Raw genomic sequence first — 21,608 nt, 5'->3', positions numbered from 1 at the left:
AAACAAACAAACAAAAACTGAAGTCATACGAGTAATGGCTGATGGAACCCAAACCTGCTCTGTGACTGCATACCACTTCTGTGTTCCAGCGCCTGGTTCGGAGCCGAGAGACTTGACCCCAGTGGCTGTGGAGGGCAACCCCCTCTCTGTCACACTCAACTGGCAACCCCCCCAGAAACCAAACGGTTTAATCACAGGTGAGCTCTCTCAAACCTCAACTCTCAGAAAATAGGAATCCAAGAATCTTAATAAATTGATGCAGCTGAATGGGGGTGTCACGATGTGCTTACCTTGCGTATCGATACATATCGCGATACTTTGGTCATGACGCATCCTTCATTTTGATTGGATGTTCATAGTTCGCTCAGTGTGACGAGACCTCGTAAGGTGGTGTCAGATCTTGACGCAGATGTACCACATCGTAGTAAAAGATCTGGTTTGAAATGTTGCGGATATTAATTTTTGAAAAGCGATACAGATACAAAACATGAATCATGGGTAGATCAATGTCGGTCATACTGTCAGGTGTAACTTCGCACTGTATTGATACATCGGTGAATCCATCTTCCTGAGGCAAGGGAGTTAACTGACTTTAAAAGTCCAGTTTCCACCCTTGCTGAACTAGGCTGGAATTCCTGGACTCGATCGTAGCGCCACCACTGGTTTTCACGAGTTATGTCACTTCTAAACCTCTCCTATGGACCAGTCAGCTTCCACCTCGCGCATCACTTGCATTTGATTAAAACAAAATGGCGGCGCCCAGTCAAGACGATCTGATCGATTATCAAGATCTATATTGTGATAAAACAAGTCTTACATCGCGAAATGCATCAAATCACATGAGCACCTTGATAAAAAACATGAAAACATTTGGAAAATATCTGTTGACACCAAGTTGGCGGTACACATGCTTTGCAAATACTGCAATCGACGGATTTCGATTTTTTTGCACGATTTTGATTGGACTATGCATAGACTCGTTAACCCAGCCAAAATCTAACTCCATAATACCAGCCTAGTTCGACAAGGGTGGAAACTGGACTTTTAAAGTCAGTTATCTCCCTTGCCTCGGGAAGATGTAGTGAATCGTGACAACCCTACGTTGATGTTTCCAAACCATGACCATTCATCACCGCCATTGTATCTTTTCCTGCCATCCCTCTGCAGAGAAAACAGGTATGCCACCCCCTGTCACACAGTCTCTGTGTGTCTGTGTCTGTTTGTCTGTGTCCATGTCTGTCTCCATGTCTGTGTCTGTTGGTCCATGTGATGTCCCATAATGCACTCCTGTGGAGTAGGTACAACTTCCTGTTTCCCATGGTGCAACTTGTCCTTTTCATAGACACTGCTGTGCTTCCAAACTTAGATTGGTGGTTTCACTCCCTTTTACAGGATTTTTCAGCAAATTTGCAGAAGAAAAGGATTTCAAAAGAATTTGCAGGAATTGTATGGCTAATTATACACTGCAATAATTGGCTATTAATTACCTATTATCCTATAAATTGTTTTCTTTAGAAAATTCACTTCATGTTTTGAGTCTGACAAAATCCTGTTTCTTTTCATTTTTTTAAAGCTGTATCATTATCTAAACATTCCAATGTGATCTTTTTGCAGAACATCTGCAGCAATGAAACGTATAAAAATCATAAAAAGTTTTAAAAAAATTAAAAAATGAAAATAATAAAAAAAAATTATATTTTTCAAAATTAAATAAACTTTCATTTCTATTCCTTCTTGACTGATATTTGGTGTGTTCTGGGTAATTTGTGCTCTGTAGGTCATCCATGTTTGAATTTGTTCAATGGTTTAGAGGTAGACATTTGACTCTTGTCAATATTTTCATGCACATATCGTGTGTGTCCTCACGTTTTGCACACTTGTTGGAGGTAAGCAAGGTCACATTATATGTCGTACTTTCCCCGCAACTCGCTGTCGTCACACCTTGTCAGATGTCCAAAAGAACCCAGGAATATACTTCGTACAAAAATAATTTTGAGAAAAGAATATAAATAACAGGACAAAATTGGAAATAGTCACAAATATTTTTGTCACCATGATGTTCCATACTAGTAATCATCTGTTTTGGCAGTAAGGACTAAATCCAATATTTTTTGTTTTCAAGAAAATAGTATTTACAACTGAGATGCCCACTGTTACGAAACAGTTTGCTCATTACAACATTTGCTTTAAAGTTCCATTGGTTTAAGTTCACAAGGAACCTGAAGGGTTACAGCAATCTTAAATATTGACCACTTTTGTGTAGTCGTGGGACGATACACTGATGCATCGGTGGATCGGGTTTTTTAATTCTCGATACAAGTATCAATCACAGTCGCACACTAAGTGAAAAGTTTCTTACCTTAAATGTTTACTTTTATAACTGTAACACCAAACACTAATTAGTAGTGAAAATTAGTAGTGAAAATTAGCAGTGAAAACGTAAATATTTTCATCCATTGTGCCATACTTGACACTGCCAGCTGTAAATCATCAGTGTGCCAGGTATTTGAATAGCCTGTCTCTGAAAAAGATGGTTTACGCACCACATAAGAGCAAGTATCGTGATACATATCGGATCGTGAGCAAGGTATCATGATACATATCGGGTCGCACAGTTGGTGTATCGTCCCAGCCCTACTTTAGTGTAAGGTCACCATCGTTATGGCACAGGTAATGAAAAAAAAAAAAAAAAAAAAATTAAATTATATTTATTTTTATACAAATTAAGAAGTGACTGAAATGCTTTTGTTTGACATGATTCGTCTTGTGAAGATGAAAATTACTTGCAAAACATAAATTCTTATCATATTTTTCAGGTTAGTATGTAAAAATATAATATAAATTTAAATTTTCACAATTTCAATTTTGTTATTTGTTTCAGGGTACTTGATATTTTACACAACGGACTCCAACCAGGCCGACAGAGACTGGGTGTTGGAGGGCGTGGTCGGAGATCGGTTGTCTACTGTGATCAGTGATCTCACCCCGGACACGACCTACTATTTCAAGGTTCAAGCTCGGAATCGGAAAGGCTATGGACCAATGTCGGAAACCAAGATCTACAAAACACCAAAAAGTGAGTTATTGGCTGGTTTACTGAGGAACTTTGTCCGTTGAAATCATGAATTGTGTCTGTTTGTCATCACATGTGTCTGTTGAAATCATGAAATGTCTGTTGAAATTATGACTCATACATTGAAATCCTCAATTGTGTTATTTGAAATCATGAATCATGTCTATTGAAATTATGAATCATACATTGAAATCATGAATTGTGTCTGTTGAAATGAAATTATGAATCATACACTGAAATCATGAATATCACTGTTGGAATCATGAATCATACATTGAAATCATGAATTGTGTCTGTTGAAATCATGAATTGTGTGTTGAAATCATGAATTGTGTCTGTTAAAAATCATGAATTGTGTCTGTTGAAATCATGAATTGTGTCTGTTGAAATCATGAATTGTGTCCGTTGAAATAATGAATTGTATCTGTTGAAATCATGAATCATGTCCATTGCGATCATGAACTGCATCTGTTGAAATCATGTTTGTGTCTGTTGAAATCATTTGGGTAATTCTTTGCATTAGTTCCACAGACATATTTTGTGCAAAGAAGTTTTAAAGATAGAAGGAATTTGTTATACATGTATTTTGAACAACTTTGAAAATCATAGGAAATTCCCTTTGGCTGCTAGGAAGATTTGTTTGTGGAATATTGAAAAGGGGAAAGAAATTCACAGCCAGTGGAGCCTACTATTTGATAATCAGGTTGGGAGTGGGGGGGGCAGTGGGCGTGGGCGTGTAATTTTTCTATTTTTTAACAGCAAACTGTTCCCCAAAACAGGATATCAGTGAAAGTTAAAGTCCCACAATGTTATGGTTTTGTCTTGTGTATCCCGAGTGAAAGTCCCACAATGTTATGGTTTTGTCTAGTGTATCCCGAGTGAAAGTCCCACAATGTTATGGTTTTGTCTAGTGTATCCCCAGTGAAAGTCCCACAATGTTATGGTTTTGTCTTGTGTATCCCCAGTGAAAGTCCCACAATGTTATGGTTTTGTCTTGTGTATCCCGAGTGAAAGTCCCACAATGTTATGGTTTTGTCTAGTGTATCCCCAGTGAAAGTCCCACAATGTTATGGTTTTGTCTTGTGTATCCCGAGTGAAAGTCCCACAATGTTATGGTTTTGTCTAGTGTATCCCCAGTGAAAGTCCCACAATGTTATGGTTTTGTCTTGTGTATCCCGAGTGAAAGTCCCACAATGTTATGGTTTTGTCTTGTGTATCCCCAGTGTAAGTCCCAAAATGTTATGGTTTTGGCTTGTGTATCCCCAGTGAAAGTCCCACAATGTTATGGTTTTGTCTAGTGTATCCTCAGTGAAAGTCCCACAATGTTATGGTTTTGTCTAGTGTATCCTCAGTGAAAGTCCCTACAATGTTATGGTTTTGTCTTGTGTATCCCCAGTGAAAGTCTCACAATGTTATGGTTTTGTCTAGTGTATGCCCAGTGATAGTCCCACAATGTTATGGTTTTGTCTTGTGTATCCCGAGTGAAAGTCCCACAATGTTATGGTTTTGTCTAGTGTATCCCGAGTGAAAGTCCCACAATGTTATGGTTTTGTCTAGTGTATCCCAAGTGAAAGTCCCAAAATGTTATGGTTTTGTCTTGTGTATCCCGAGTGAAAGTCCCACAATGTTATGGTTTTGTCTACTGTATCCCGAGTGAAAGTCCCACAATGTTATGGTTTTGTCTAGTGTATCCCGAGTGAAAGTCCCACAATGTTATGGTTTTGTCTAGTGTATCCCCAGTGAAAGTCCCACAATGTTATGGTTTTGTCTTGTGTATCCCGAGTGAAAGTCCCACAATGTTATGGTTTTGTCTAGTGTATCCCCAGTGAAAGTCCCACAATGTTATGGTTTTGTCTTGTGTATGCCCAGTGGACAGAGCAGCGATGACGGATTCCGACGAACAGGGTGGCCTGTCCATGAACATCATCATCATCATCATTGCGGTTGCCGTGGGAATAATATTTTGCATCGTCATCATCGTGGTTGGTGTTCTGCTGTGCAAGAAGCGTGACGCTCAGCGCCAGGATATAAGAAGGTAGGAGGACAATTTGTCCACAGCAACATTCTTCCTCAATGTTCTTGGGGCAGGGGTGGCCCAGTCGTCAAAGGCACCGCAATTCGCTGTGCAGAGTTGCGTCCCTTGAGCATGCCAGAAACCTATGATTGTGGGTTCGAATCCCGGTTCGCCCCGATTATGTTTCTAGGTTTGTCAGCACCATACCCGTGCTCGTGGGTTTCACCCAAGTGGTAAACATCTGCATCACTTTAGGCTTTCCTCCCACATTAAGCGGACATGCCGTGATATGACTGGAATACTGTTAAAAGCGGCGCTAACCCCAACTCACTCACTCACTCAATGTTCTAATGAAACTGGAACTTTCACAAAAGCACGAATGTATAGAGGGCCAATGATTTGATATTCTAGGGGAGAGTTGGCATTTTTTCTTTTAATTCTTGTTCATGAAAATGATTTGATAAATATCCTCATGTTTAAGGGGTCATAATTGATGTTGTGAAAAGTAATGTGTCGTGGGTCACGTAAAGAATTGTCTCCACCTTTCCGAGAATTGTTTTGGAATATTTTAAAGTTCTAATTGAAAGAAAATTCTATTTCAAACCCAACTCAAATGACTTTACAACAAAACCAACATTAATAGTTGACAATCCATTGTTAGAAATTGATGCTAGTCTTGTTTACCAACTGCCAAACTGCCCAATAATTTAGGTATCGTAAGGACAAGTAGAAATTTGCCGTTTATAGGGGGTTTGCCATATGTTATCATTATAAGGACGAGTGGACTAAAAATGTTGGTTTCTACCACTGCAATCACTAAGTTTCATTCATCTAATGTCATAACTATCAGGGGGCGGTCGGGTAGCCTAGTGGTTAAAGCGTTCGCTCATCACGCTGAAGGCCCGAGTTCAATTCCCAACATGGGTACAATGTGTGAATCCAATTTCTGGTGTCCCCCGCCGTGATATTGCTGGAATATTGCTAAAAGCAGCGTAAAACCATACTCATTCACTCAGTCATAACTATCCTCCAACATCAAGCTGACACGTCGAGATATGACTGGAATTCGGTTCAAAGCGCCGTCACCCCCACTCACTAACCACAAATGTGATTTCCCAGCTACAAGTCCCCAAACAAGCCCCTGAAGGGGATGCCCAAGGATGTGAAGCCCCCAGACCTGTGGATCCATCAACCCAACCACATGGAGATGGGCAAGATGGACAAGTCCCAGCGCAGCGAGTCCAACATGTCCGTCGCCACCAGCACGCTACGTCGGTCATCGCGAGGCTCCTCTGACCGGCTGGACGAGTTCCCTCCAGGGCTGGACATCATGGACAAACGGAGAAACTCTTTTGTTGGTCAGTTTTTGGAATATGCCAGCTTGTGAATACAGCATGCTTGTGAATACATCAGCTTGTGAATACACCAGCTTGTGAATATGCCAGCTTGTGAATACATTAGCTTGTAAATATGCCGGCTTGATATTTGTCTCCTACAAGAGAGAGTGGGTATATGTTTGTTCTGACTGTGATATTTGTCTCCTACAGGAGAGAGTGGCTATATGTTTGTTCTGATGGGGATATTTGTCTCCTACAGTAGAGAATGGGTATAGGTTTGTTCCAAAGGTGATATTTGTCTCCTACAGGAGAGAGTGGGTATAGGTTTGTGTTGACGGTGATATTTGTCTCCTACAGTAGAGAGTGGGTATAGGTTTGTGTTAATGGTGATATTTGTCTCCTACAGGAGAGAGTGGGTATAGGTTTGTGTTAACAGTGATATTTGTCTCCTACAGTAGAGAGTGGGTATAGGTTTGTGTTAACGGTGATATTTGCCTCCTACAGTAGAGAGTGGGTATAGGTTTGTGTTAACAGTGATATTTGTCTCCTACAGGAGAGAGTGGGTATAGGTTTGTGTTTATGGTGATATTTGTCTCCTACAGGAGAGAGTGGGTATAGGTTTGTGTTAACGGTGATATTTGCCTCCTACAGGAGAGAGTGGGTATAGGTTTGTGTTAATGGTGATATTTGCCTCCTACAGGAGAGAGTGGGTATAGGTTTGTTCTAACGGTGATATTTGTCTCCTACAGGAGAGAGTGGGTATATGTTTGTTCTTACGGTGATATTTGTCTCCTACAGGAGAGAGTGGGTACCCCTCGAGTGGGGAAGAAAGATACCAACCGGCACATCAGAGGAGCATCGTCCGTCCGAAACCCATCACCATCCCAGTGGATGCACAGCCTCTACAGAAAGAACGTAGGTCTTCGTCATCGTCACAGGAAAGATTTGTCTGTTCACAAATTCCCACTATTCCCACAAATTCCCACTACTCCACCGAGCAAACATCTTTATGTTTATTTCAAATGAAATTGTATTGTTTAAGCATGAAAGGAAATATTCATTTTTCATTGCAAATTATGGTAAATTTATTTTGGTGACTTTGACTAAATCTGTGTATTTCACAGTAGCAAAATACAATATATTTTACATTTGCACTGTTGAGTTTAGAGTAATAGGCACAGTCACTTTATGGCTCTCAGCGGCTGTGGGACCCGGGGGAGACCCTGGTCCCCAGCAATTAGTTTATTAAGATGGGGAGACAGTGGGGATTCTGAGTTAGTTTTGTTCCCTAGCAACCTATGCTGGTTGTAAGATGGGGAGACAGTGGGGATTCTGGGTTAGTTCTGTTCCCTAGCAGCTTATGCTGGTCGTAAGATCGGGAGACAGTCGGGATTCTGGGTTAGTTCTGTTCTCTAGCAACCTATGCTGGTCTTAAGATGGGGAGACAGTCGGGATTCTGGGTTACTTCTGTTCTCTAGCAACCTATGCTGGTCTTAAGATGGGGAGACAGTCGGGATTCTGGGTTAGTTCTGTTCTCTAGCAACCTATGCTGGTCTTAAGATGGGGAGACAGTGGGGATTCTGGGATAGTTTTGTATCCTAGCAACCTATGCTGGTCTTAAGATGGGGAGACAGTGGGAATTCTGGGATAGTTTTGTTCCCTAGCAACCTGTGCTGGTTGTAAGAGGCAATGTAATGGACCAGGTGGTCAGGATTGGGGACTTTGCTGATAGCATGTTTTCATACCGTGACATCATCGATTGTCGCTCATGATGTCAATCACTGGTTTGTCTTGTCCAGATTTGATTATTTACAGACCGCCATCATATAGCTGAAATATTGCTGAATGCGGCATTAAACAACAAACAAACAAACAAAATATATCCTCGAGGTAATCTTTGGTACCTCATTTAAAGTTTTTTTTAAACGAAGTTTCACAAATGCTTACATCCTTCCATTTTGCTTGCAGCGGTTGCCACAGTAACAGCATTACCAAATGGTCACATTACCCAAATGATTGACCCGCGAGACGTCGGAGGTCATCCCATGCGACCTGTGTACCCTCGAACCCAGTACAACACTCAGTACACTTCAACGCCCCGCGTCAACGCCGGAGATATACCTCAGTCAAGCTCAAGTGAGTATCATAGTTAAATTTCTGTGGAACGTTTTTCTTGAAATTATATTTTTCAATGTTTTATTTCAATTTTTCAAGTTGAGAACTTATTTTTAATCTGATTCAAGTTTGTCATGTCCTTCAATAATATTAAAGTCATTTTTATTTAATTTCTTCGTTATTTTGGCAACATGTTTCTTTATTAAAATCACTCTTCAATTTACTGACTTTAAAAGCATCCTCTGATTCTAACACATTTCTCACTTAACATTTGCTTGTTTCAATTTTACAAATTTTGCACCTCCTCGTAACGGACTGTAACAAATAATTGCTTTCCATTTTGGATTACGATATTGCTTTTAAATGCTCATGAGCAGAAAATTGGTAAAATATGAAATGGTTTGTTGTGGTCCACAGACAATGGTTTTCCATTCAGTGTATCCTGCATGACATCACCCAGCTTTTGAGTAACGTTTGTTGAGGCATTAACCATCTTCTTGTTGCCAGGGTATTATATCTCCAGCCTATTGGGATAAATACCCTGGACCCATTTGCCACCACAGCTTCGTTTCAGAAGTGACGTCACAATCTCCATCTCTTCATCACTAACATCGCACAGACATTCTCTTGCTCATGAGAAGAATTTGATTGGATGGCTATTTTTAGCGTCATGCTGTTTTGAAATGAAACTGTGGATGTGCATGGGTCCCGGGTATTTGTCATGATAGGATGGAGATATGATACCCTGGATAAATGAAGATGGTCATTAACTGGTTGCTGAACTTGATGGTGTCCCTCACTAACTCTAGATTTAAAAGAAAGAATAAAAAAAAATGCATACCTGGTAAACTTTTGAGAAATTCTGTTAAGTATAGGGTTGATTTTTATATTGAATTATAAAATGTTGTTTCAAAAAGAAATAAAAAATTTAGTAGTTTACCAGTATCATGAAATGTGATGAAAATTTATATTTTCATTAAAAGAATTGTTTTTCTCTTATATTCATCTGAAATATTGGAAATTAAGTTCTTCAAGATTAAATAATAGTTGGAATGGTCAAAGGAAACAAATATCATCACGAAAATACATTCTGATTAAGGAACTAATATTGATGGTTGAATAAGGTTCTTGAACTTCATATGTTAGAGGCTGTTAAATACCGGTATTCCTCTTTATTAGGAATATATTGATTCAAAATAGTAATAAATTGCAATAGTGATTAGAGGTCTATTTTACTTCAAATAATTTGTTTAGAAAATGAAAGTATGAGATGAATCTGGAAAATTCATGAGATCTATGCGATCACTTTGGCTACTCTGATAAAGGATAATAAAATTAGGCAGTGTAACTTTTTCCCTTACTATTAAAAATTAATTAGTATTTTTCTAGCGTGTGTGCGTGCTGTGTTTGTGGCATGATTTGTTTGTTTTCCTCGTCAGCAAAAGCCATGTCATCATTGAGCGAAGACGATTGTGTGGGCTATCCCCCTGACGTGTTTGAAGACTCCTACGCCAGTAGAATAGGCTATGGCATGTATTCCTTCTTTACTTCTTCTCATAACAGCAGAGATCATGATTTCCGGCGCTTTCTGCAGAATTCTGCAGAAAATTTTGGAAATTTTGCAGAAATTGTTGGAATTCACTGTTCCAGCACAGTGGGCACTTAAATGCATCTTACATTTAACCACATAATGAATAATCTGCTCAGGTTTTGAGAGTATTGATACACGTATAGTACACTCACCATCTTACACTTTTAATTTATTTGATACCTGATTATTGCATGAACATGCACACCTAAGGTTTGTATATCCCTATTGTTTCTCTCACACACCAATTTGAAATGTATTTTCCATTTTTCATACTCTGGATGTATTCTGAACAGTTTGTGAATAGATTTTTTTAGCTTTAGCCAATCAGATGTACTGCAGACATCTCTACCCCCAAAGTTTCTTGATTTATGAGTGACATTTACTTGTTGAAAGAAAAATATTCTATTGTGACCTATGCATCCTTCGAAAGTCACACAAGTTTGCTAGCCTGGCACTCCTACTCTGTACTGTGGACAAGTGTAAATCCAGGTCTCAATACTTCAATTTTGCTACAAAATAAACTGACCCGTGAAGATGCGGGGTAGAATATGTCGTCTGCAACCCATGCCTGCCGTAAAGGGCGACTATGCTTGTCGTAAGAGGCGACTTACGGGATCGGGTGGTCAGGCTCGCTGACTTGGTTGATGCATGTCATTGATCCCACTTGTGTGGATTGATGTTCATGACGTCAATCATGATATCAATCACTGAATTGTCTGGTCCAGACTGGATTATTTACAGACTGCCATCATATAGCTGGAATATTGCTGAGTGTGGCGTTAAACCACAAACAAACAAACAAACAAAATAAAATGAATAAAACTGGCAGGTAAAGCAAACATTGCTAACATATTTGTCCTGCTCAAACAGGACGAGCTACAAACTCAGAGGACAAGTGAAATATGGTTTACAGGGGTCAAAACAATTTTCTTAAGCAGCCTATGTGTCTTGAGCAAATACCTGCTGGCAATGTTAAGATTATGCATTATCTATCGATACCACACTTTACACACTCCTCACATCCATGTTAATGTGCTTGACAGGTAAGTCCAGGGATTGATACTAATACTCTCTGAGACACACATCGCGAATACTTCACGGGTTTGTATATTCCACCATCACTCGATCTGTCGCTATTTTAACCAACCAATCAAACAAGGGCCGAGTCCAGCGAGATGGAAGCCAGCGAGTGCTCAGTCGGGTCATCACTCGCCTCAGGTTGCACAATCGGAAATATTTCTTGCTTGGCAGAATGTGTACATTGTGTCTTGTGAAGTCACGATATATCCAAGTTTGTTTGTTTGTTGTTTGACGCCTCACTCAGCAATATTCCAGCTATATGACGGCGGTCTGTAAATAATCGAGTCTGGACCAGACAATCCAGTGATTGATATCATGAGCATCAATCCATGCAATTGGGATCGATGACATGCTTCAACCAAGCGAGCCTGACCACCCGATCCCGTTAGTCGCCTCTTACGACAAGCATAGTCTCCTTTTACGGCAAGCATGGGTTGCAGAAGATCTATTCTACCCCGAATCTTCACAGGTCGTATAGCCTTGTGAGGTGACGATATGGCTGAAATATTGCGGATGGGTAAATCTTAACACATAAAGCCATATGGCTCTGTGCAAAGGGGTTACTTTAAAAGGCTCTATTGACCTTCCATGAGTTAAGAACGGCCTAATACCAGTATATGTTTACTAAAAATAGATGCACATCATTACTACACTGCAAAGCGACCATGTATTCTTGGTTGATCGAGGGATGTGGGGTATACAGACCGTGAAGTTTTGACGATGATTGAAACGCCGCAGTTTCATGTTCCAAGGTTGAGTATTGTGCTGTAGACTTGTGTGAGAAGTGATTAACTTTGTCCCGAAGTGACGTTCAATGTCTCCATGTGTTCAGTCGTGTCTGTCACAAGTCACGTGACCCTTGTGTCTGTTGAGTGTCGGTGCAATGTCATTAAAATCTGATCTTAGTACTCGCTACTGCTGAACAAAGATCTGAGGACATCCCATAAGGGGTCAAGTCAGAACAACCTTTCATCCGACCAATCAAAGTGATAGTTGGAATGTGATTTCTAATCATGCAACCTCAAAAACTTTAACATGGGGTATTCCGAACGATAGTTACTGTCTATACGACTGAATCCATACAATCTAGACCATATATTAGCCATTCCAGAATGTTCTTTTGTTCAGGTTCCAAAATTTTAATTGAGAATTTGTCAAAATATGTTTCGAAGCGTAGTCGCCAATTTGATATTAGTGCCGTAAAGCACGAGAAAGCTGCCTTCTGATTGGCTAATGTCGACTTCTTGTCAGTCATTCCATTGGTCGGTCAAAGTTCAGTCTCACGTGACCCGTAATGGGATGTTCTCAGATCTTTGTTTAGCAGCAGTGAGAAATAAGATCTGATTTTAATGAGATTGAGTGTTGGTGAATTGGGTTAGCACCGGTGTGGTAGCTGAGTGTTCTAGACATGTATAATCATAGCTTCAAGGCTTTGACCCCACTCATTTGCATGTGACCCCTACATCGTACTGACTCATCCAACCAGTTATAACATCTCTCGCCCGCCCCTTCCATTCTCCAGAGTCGCCAAATGCATGAGAACAGTCTCGTCTTCCAAAATCTGTCGAGTGAATTTGTCTTTGTTTCTAACAAGTTCGTGTTTTGATGAAAAGAAAAGACAAATCAATTCAAGACCTAAAATCAAACATCATCGGAAAATATTTGAAAATTTGAAAAAGATCATGTGACAAAGGGAGATAACTGTGATCATGCTTAATTCCAGGCCCTATCTCACCTGAATCACCAACCCAATATGATCAGCAAGCAAACACATTCGCTGAGTCGACAAGTGGGGTGGTCTCGTCAGAGGCCTTGAAGGTTTCACTGGGGCGCACCCCCAACCCGCTGCGGAGTTTTGCTCTCCCTGGCCCCCCTTCCCCAGGAGCTACCCCACCCAGACACATAGGTAGGAGTCAATGAACACTCAGCTTCCAGGGTTGCCAAGCAACGAGAGCACCGACCATTTGATGTGGGTGGGGACTGGGATTTTTTTTTTTTTAAGTTGTTAATTTTAGAACACTTAAAACACAAAAACATAATCAGGTCAATTCGTGTAAATAAATATGTTAAAGATAATCTTCAGCGGCTGTTTATTTTGTCAACACGAAAAAGCAGTAAACAACTATCCGACATCAGTGACATCGTTCGGTGCAGTAGGGCAACCAAAGCACTTTCCATAATATCATCAGCTGATCAGGAAACAGGAGTCCGTTGGCATGGCATAATGTTTTTTGGTTTATGGAAACGTAAACAAATTGCTCGGTTAGCCAATCAAATGCCACAGAAACTCTTACAATTTATTTCTCATTCCAGAAAGCTAATTCTATTATGAGCCAATCAAGAAACTGTAATCTGTTTGTGGGCGTGGCCTTATTAATTTTTGGGGGGTTTATCCCTTGCAATTTATTTAAAAATAATTGGTTCCAGAGACAGAATGAATTTTTTGGGTCTCCAAACAAAACATTTTTCACGGAAATTGCTGGATGGCTGAAACAGCTGTTTGTGAAAAAAGATTTGTTTTGCTCTTCCTTCTGAAGAAAGTAATTGAAGCAGTGGACGAAAATATTTTGTGACTCAAAATTCCCAAGGCCCCAGGATAGAACAAGAACCTTTTTCTCACTCTCTCTGCAAGGTCCATAATATGAAGCCAATTAAATTTTGTTCAAATTATGTGTGAATGTTTATATGCCATATGTAAAAAGAGATAACTTGCTGGGAAAAAATGGTTGGAAGTTTGGTTTTCAAGCACATGGAAAAACGACTCTTGGTTGTCATCGTTTAGGGTTGTGACCGACTAGATCTCTCCTATACTTTAACATAGACTAAGGATAGTTGTCTTGTTGCGATCACTTTGGCAGTGGATATAAATGTGGATTGGGTGTCAGTCAGGCTCAGTGACTTTGCTGATGGCACATCACTGTGTCTGATGGTGGTCCCCCGTGAAAATCCGGCAAGATTTAGCAACTCATGCTTGCCGCAAAAGGCGACTATGCTTTACTATTCCTGTCACTGACGACCCGTGAAGATCCGGGGTAAGTCTTCAGCAATCCATGCTTGCCCTGAAAGGCGACTGTGCTTGTCGTAAGAGACAACTAAAGGGATGGTCAGGCTCGCCGACTTGGCTGATGCATGTCATCGTATCCCAATTCCATGAATGATCCTGATGTCAATCACTGGATGTCTTCAATTTTGCTACAAAATAAACTGACCCGTGAAGATCCGGGGTAGAATATGTCGTCAGCAAGCCATGCCTGCCGTAAAGGGTGACTATGCTTGTCGTAAGAGGCGACTTACGGGATCGGGTGGTCAGGCTCGCTGACTTGGTTGATGCATGTCATTGATCCCACTTGTGTGGATTGATGTTCATGACGTCAATCACTGGATTATCTGGTCCAGACTGGATTATTTACAGACCGCCATCATATAGCTGGAATATTGCTGAGTGCAGTGTTAAACAACAAACAAACAAAACAAACAAAGCATATTCTACTCATTTTGTTAGTCACTGATATTCCTGGTCCTTTACAAGCTGGCATGGCGTGGCTGGAATATTGCGGACTGATGCATAAAACAACATTCACTCACTCCCTTTGTCTCACGCCGAAGACCCGGGTTCAATTCCCGACCTTGGTACAATGCGTGAAGCCCATTTCTGGTGTCCCCCGCCGTGATATTGCTGGAATATTGCTAAAAGCGGCGTAAAACCAAACTCACTCTCTCATTCACTCACTCCCTTTGTCGGTTGTTAGAGTGAAAACACCAGGGTCTTTTTCCACAAACTGATCTTCAGACAGACTTTTGTGGGTGGGGGACCCGTGAAGATCCGGGGTAGAATAGGTCTTCAGCAACCCATTCTTGCTGTAAAAGGCGACTATGCTTGTCGTAAGAGGCGACTAACAGGATCAAGTGGTCAGACTCGCTGACTTGGTTGATGCATGTCATCAATCCCAATTGCTTGGATCAATGTTCATGATGTCAATCACTGGATTGTCGGGTCCAGACTCGATTATTTACAGACCGCGGTCATTTAGCTGGAATATAGCTGCGTGCGGCATAAAACAACAAACCAAACCAAAAATCTTGGGGTGGGGTTACACATTTGTAGCCTAAAAAAAACTAAAACAGAATTCCATTTCAAAATTGGTTTTGATTTCTTTTGGTTTCATTGGTTTCTGATAAATTTTCAACAGGTTTTAATCATAGTATTTTTGATATTTCATTTGTAATGATGGCTACAGTAAATGAGTTTGTTTTTTAACATTTTATTCATCTTTTTGTAGGTGGAATAAAAAAACCTGCTTTTCATTATTTTATTTGTTGTACATTTCAATGTTTGGGAGTCATGGATTAGTCAATCAAGTTTTCAAAAAGCGTCTGGCCTTATCGCTAATACCATCATCACTCCCATATTTTAACATAGACCTACCAAATTAGTAGATAAGATAGCTTTGTGGAAAGGGGCCATGTTGCTTAATGTAGAATAATATGCTTTTATCAAAAGACATTTTTTAATTTACCATCCTGACGTAATAAGCGCCTAGGGCGCTCTCAAAACTAGAAATAGGGGGCTCTTATTAGAATATTATTTTGGTGAAAATAACAGTTGAAAGATCGTAAATTTCTTGGTTTATGCTGACACCCTGAAATGTTTATATATGACAGATATATATTTCCAGAATTTAATTGCCCATAATTAAGGGTGCATATAACACACGAGTGCATATTATTCACGAATAAATAAGTCTTGTGTACATTGATCAATCGGAAAGGGGGCTAATTGGGATTGTTCACTTGCCAATATCGCAGTGGGCGCTTATTAGAACGGGGTGCTTATTAAGTCGAATACGGTATGTTTCTGATTTGTAGTGTACAGTGCCTTAGAAACAAGAATGTTTAGCCTTACTATAAGACAATTCTTGAAGGAATCATAACCGAGGTGTATTTCCTTACAGTTAAACCACAGCCTAACCTTAGTCCTTACAAGAAGCCCACTCCGCCTATCACGACCGGACCCATCAAGTCTCGGTCACCTCTCCCACTGATCACCTCCAAAGCACCGGACGTGACGCTCAAAGCGGGGAAATCGGGAAAAGAAGACAATGGCATGGAGGTAGGAGAACTGAGGAGAACTAAATATCCAATATCTAGAATAACATTATAACAAGGTCTTTTATTAGTTACATTCAGAATTGGATGTTTAAATTCATTTTCAACGATACAGAAATCAAGTATGTTTGTAGGAGAACTGAGGTGAATGATAACAACAAATTTATTATTCCTAATTATGTTGTTTCAACCCAAACAGGTTTCACCAGAGTGGTAAACGTCTGAGACCTGCATCAATTCGGGCTTTCCTCCACTTTAAGCTGACATGCCGTGAAATAACTGGAATACTAAAAGCGGTGTTAAACCCAAACCAATCTAGATTATAACAAAGCAAGTCTAGCCAGCTCTATTGAAAATGAAACTGTTTAGAGAAGAGATATGAATTGTGTTATGAAAGACTTTCTAGACTATCTCATTAACACATGGGTAATAATCTTTTTTTTCTTATGATGTCTTTCTTAAAATAATCAAGGTATAAGTTATATTAATTGGGTGCAGTTGGTTGGCACTAAATATCCAATATCTTGAATAACATTATAACAAGGCCTTTTATTAGTTACATTCAGAATTGGATGTTTAAATTCATTTTCAAAGATACAGAAATCAAGTATGTTTGTCTGAATGCTCTCTGACTCATACCAAGAATCTTCAATGCATATTGTCTAAATAGAAAGTTCCAGACACAATCTTGTATGGGTGTGTGGGGGGTTGGGGTATCGGAGTAAAATATCTTATTTAGTCATCCAAAACTAGCATCCAAAGAAGATAGCACGTGGATAAGATCAGACAATATGTCTGACGAGAAACTGCTACAATGAAATTGCAACACAATGCTGTGCATGCTATGCTATGCATGACACATAATAAAGTGACAACACATTTTTCTCTACCAAAGGAGCTTGTTAGCTGAACTTTTACTCTCAAGACACTGGTTATTTCTGTTTAAAAACTGAAAAGGTTGGCAGAAAGAGAGAGAGAGAGAGAGAGAGAGAATGGTTTGAAGCCACTTTTAGCAGTATTCCAGCAATATCAGCGGAGACCAGAAATAGGCTTCACACATTGTACCCACGTGGGGAATTGAACATCGGTGTGCCTTTCTATTTAATGAGACTGAAGTGTTTTGTTAACTCATGTCTTCTCTTCCAGAAATCTCTGAGTACGGAGGAGCTGACGGCGGAGATGGCAAACTTGGAAGGCCTGATGAAAGATCTGAATGCCATTACACAACAGGAGTTTGAATGCTAACAACGATGGGTGGGCCACTAGAGCGTGTTGATATTGTTATATATATGTATTTATATGACAATACTACTGTGAGAGGACACAGCCCCAGCAGTGGCTTTCTATTGGATGTGTAGTCAGGTTACTATGACGACAGCATTTATAGTACACGGCATACGTGTACTACTCGCCGGACAACTTGTTATACGATATGGACTCCAGAGCAGAGACGAAGATATTTCTTCAAAATTTCATAAGTCATTTCTGCTGAAGGGCTCAAGAAAAGATTTCTGCGTGTGGACTGTGTGGGAATGGAACACTAATACAGTGAGGTTTGAAGTTGACTTTTCACAGCAAAGGGATTACATTCACAAGCAAAGATTATTGGCCGATTTTCTGACGTAGTTGATCCAGTTATCTCCCTTTGCTTTGTAACACATTTCCATTGTCGTGTCGCTGCCTGTTTGGTTGTGAAGTTCTGTCAAGCTGTAGTGGAAAATGTCACGTCTGCAGTATTAGCAAAGGGAGATAATTCTGAGAGAAGACAGTGGTGCTATTTGTGTCACAACTACCCAGAATGTCTGTCAGTTGAAGACTTGGAACAACAGCAACTGCCTTATGAACAAACACTTTGTACATGTTTTAGAAGTGCTGGCCAACTAGCTGAGCAATATATGATCAACTGCTGAATTTCTTTCAAGTCATGAAAAATACCATATTTCTTTGGAATGTTTGAGTTTCTCAATAAAGTAAAAAATATATCCACGGGAATATGTGCTTTTCTAGATACATGTGTTCTAAGGTATTATATTCTAACTGTTTGAACAAGAACTTTAATTGGGTTGGCCTATTAGGGACTAAAGTCATATTTCCCTCATTTTGAATTAGCGAAATAATAATATATCGCCAAAGTTTGAAGGAAAGTACTATTGTAGGCAAGAAATATTTTTTTTCGCAAAAAAGACACTATTGAAATAATCATAAAATGGAGAATTTATCCAGGAAAAAAGGTTTAGTGCTTTAAATATGTAATTGGAGAATTTTTAGATATAAATGAACAAACTACGCAATGTTATGACAACTCGAACACTTTAAAGAAATATGGTTGTCAATAGCTTGGACAGAGATATTCCAAACATAGGTCGGTACAACAGCGAAGCCGTTCAAGGGTTGGAACATGAATATTCATGAGGTTCATTATGCATACTGGATCAGAACATTATTATTGAGGGTGGACAGGTATTTACATCCCACAATAATTAGGTAATTGAACCATTGACTTACTTGAAGCTGAAGTATGACAAATTGATTTCAACCCCAAATATCAAGTTTTATAGAAAAAGAATAACGGGGTCAAAATACAAAGTTCTCAAAAAAAGACATTTTGACCTGACAAGTAAGACCCAGCGTCCGTTTGAACCGACCTGAATAAGTCACGAGCCTCCCTCTGGACCGCTCCGCTGTTAAGATGAAGCACCCTTCACCTTTGTATCAATATCTAGAAGTAGAGGGCCAAAACCAAATAAATATTTGTCAGCTTGTGTTTACTTATAGTTGACTAACGATCTTCCACCACAGCCCTTGTGTTTTGTCCAATGCCAAAGTACGTAAGGCACACCCATTTTGTATGAAATTGCTTTCCTGCATCATGACTTGTACATAAGGTTCTCTATGTGTATTGAACATTTAAAGCTACATGACCATGAAGCCTGCCTGTAGCAGAAATAGTTGCTGTGCTGATATCATTGTTGTCTTCACTTTAAAGTCCATTTTGTTGTTGTTTATGCAAGTTCTGCATTCGACTGAATAAGCGCCCAGGGCACTCTCAAAATTAGAAATATGGGGCTTGTATTAGAATATAATTTTGGTGGGAAAAAAAGAGCTGAAAGATCATAAATGTTGTTGTTTATGCTGACAGCCTTAATGATACAAAGGAAAGTCTGTGCGTATTATACACAACAAATATATATTTCCTGAATTTAATATCCCATAATTAAGAGTGCATATAACACACAAGTGTGTATAATACATGAATGAATAAGTCTTGTATACGTTGATCAATTTGAAGGGGTGCTGATTGGGATTGTTCACTTGCCAATATATTAGCAAATTTCGTCGTGGGCCTTTATTAGAGCAGGGCGCTTATTACGTCGAATACAGTATTTGGAAAGTGATTATTTTAAGATGCAAAGTGTGAATATTCATATACTTTGTACTAATGGTCAAAATTACTATGCGGTTTTAGTTGCATTGATACCTTTGTATTTTTACAAGGTCAACAAATAATTATTGTGATTTTTTCAAATAGTTTTTATTACATTTTTATGACTGCAATTCATTGTCATCATCTTTTACCCCTCGTATTAATCTATTATTTATGCCATATGAACAAAGTGAAAATTACCTCAAACATATACATTTTTCTCTAGTGTTGATTAAGCATGAAACTGTATTTGAAAGTTTTATTTTGAATATAATGTACAGAAAATAATGTTGAATAATTTTAGAAAGAAATGTGAATTGTGTATACATAGAAAGAGACTTAATAGCTTTGAAGGCTCTTTGAAAATGTTTCGAAATCACCATGCAGTGTTCTTATGTTTAATTATTCTGTTGCAACTCAGTACATGATGGTCAACGATGGGCAACTTCCGTCTCCGACTGTCTGGCAGTACTTTAAAGTGTTGAACTGTTCTTGACCAAAGAAGCATCTATTTATTTGACATCAACCATACTTTTTTCCGATGTTCATGAAGTTTCAACCCTTAAGAATCTGAACTGTTGGAAAAAACGATTGACAGTGTTTCATCTCAACACTTTTCAGATTTAAATATTGATATGAAAAGAAATTGCATTGTATGGTATCTCATTCTTCGTGTTGGGTGAAATATTTTCTCTTTGAAGAGTCTTGACAGGAATTTTGTCTGTTGCTGAGATAATTTAGTTGTTTTGATAGGCTGCGCCTTAACTATGACAGCAGTTTCGAGAAGAAATTGTACATTTCTGCCACTGGTTTCCATAGAAACAACTTATGTATTGTGAGGGTGAACATGAAACATTTGATTAAGTAGTGCAATCAAATGCATATTTTGTTATATGCATGCAAAAAACCCAGAATAACCTTCTTGCCCTATATGAAAGTGAAACAAAATTTATTTGGTGAGAATGACCTTGGTATATCAAGGCCGTAGTTAACTTTTTTTGACAGGGGGGGCAAATATTTGTACAAGTATCACTTGTCCCCAACTTCATTCAAATAAAACTGTTTTCTATAAAAAATCAAGGGGGGGGGGGGGGGGGGGGGGGGAATTGTCCCCCCTGACCCCCCAGCTGGCTACGGCACTGTTTATTGTTGCATGTGGGATCTGTTGTGTCAGGGATTTATGAGGGGGAAACAAAAGAAAAGTCCTAGAAACTGTAAAGCTCAAGAAATGACTTTAATGAAACAATGAAGAATTTTCAGAATTAATAATTGAACATAAGGTTGTGTCATTGTTAGTGAATTGACTCGCATTACATTTTTCTTGAAATTTTTGTCTTACAACTTTTGAAAACCTCCAGACTTTCAGCAGTTTGATGAAACTCTTCAAGGGACATAACTCCTACCATTTTGATACAATGAAAAGTAGGATTGGAACATGGAATATACATAACCAGATATCAAGCAGAAATTAGGGTTGGCGTACATTTTAGCATGAGGGGGGGGGTGATTACAAACATGTTTTTTATATGGCCTTACAATGAAATGTTTCAATAAGTCACAAAAAAGCATTAGTGAGCCCGATGTTCAAAGTAATCATTATTTTCAGTGACCCTGACGCCTTAGCAGCCTGTGCATGTGCATGAGCGACCAATAATTTATTATGATAAAATTTGTACATGTTTATGAACTTGTAATTTTTATACAAGTTACAAACCAATGCTTCTGAGTTGACTTTGTGTACTATGTACTTTTGCTAACTTTTTGTGTGGGCACGAATTCATCCTCTTCCTGCTGGCTGAGCCTCAGCTATCACACTTGCGCTGCTGGAGATGGGTCATTTCTTGTCCTCTCTGCAAGGGGCACCTAAA

The 21,608-nt window shown here is 39.3% G+C and overlaps 1 protein-coding gene across 4 annotated transcripts in view; it reads left to right on the top strand.

The window, feature by feature from the left end:
- The window catches only part of LOC124131276 (neogenin-like), a 162,572-nt gene extending 141,773 nt beyond the window's left edge, over positions 1 to 20,799 (top strand). For 2 of the 4 annotated variants that reach the window (XM_046494434.2, XM_046494433.2), the window contains exons 16-24: positions 90 to 197; positions 2,882 to 3,076; positions 4,943 to 5,108; positions 6,207 to 6,445; positions 7,223 to 7,339; positions 8,393 to 8,560; positions 12,934 to 13,116; positions 16,163 to 16,320; positions 17,463 to 20,799. In XM_046494434.2, the coding sequence (XP_046350390.1) occupies positions 90 to 197; positions 2,882 to 3,076; positions 4,943 to 5,108; positions 6,207 to 6,445; positions 7,223 to 7,339; positions 8,393 to 8,560; positions 12,934 to 13,116; positions 16,163 to 16,320; positions 17,463 to 17,561 (1,433 nt within the window). In that variant the 3' untranslated portion in view covers positions 17,562 to 20,799. Of the gene's footprint in view, positions 1 to 89; positions 198 to 2,881; positions 3,077 to 4,942; positions 5,109 to 6,206; positions 6,446 to 7,222; positions 7,340 to 8,392; positions 8,561 to 9,978; positions 10,069 to 12,933; positions 13,117 to 16,162; positions 16,321 to 17,462 lie in introns of all 4 variants that reach the window. The other 2 variants (XM_046494435.2, XM_046494436.2) reach the window with 2 other exon arrangements.
- The last annotated feature ends 809 nt before the right edge of the window (positions 20,800 to 21,608 follow it).

The sequence above is a fragment of the Haliotis rufescens genome, unplaced genomic scaffold, assembly GCF_023055435.1.
Source record: "Haliotis rufescens isolate VD_foot unplaced genomic scaffold, xgHalRufe1.0.p SCAF_14, whole genome shotgun sequence".
Classification (NCBI taxonomy): domain Eukaryota; kingdom Metazoa; phylum Mollusca; class Gastropoda; order Lepetellida; family Haliotidae; genus Haliotis; species Haliotis rufescens.
This window is presented reverse-complemented; position numbering and strand designations above follow the sequence as displayed.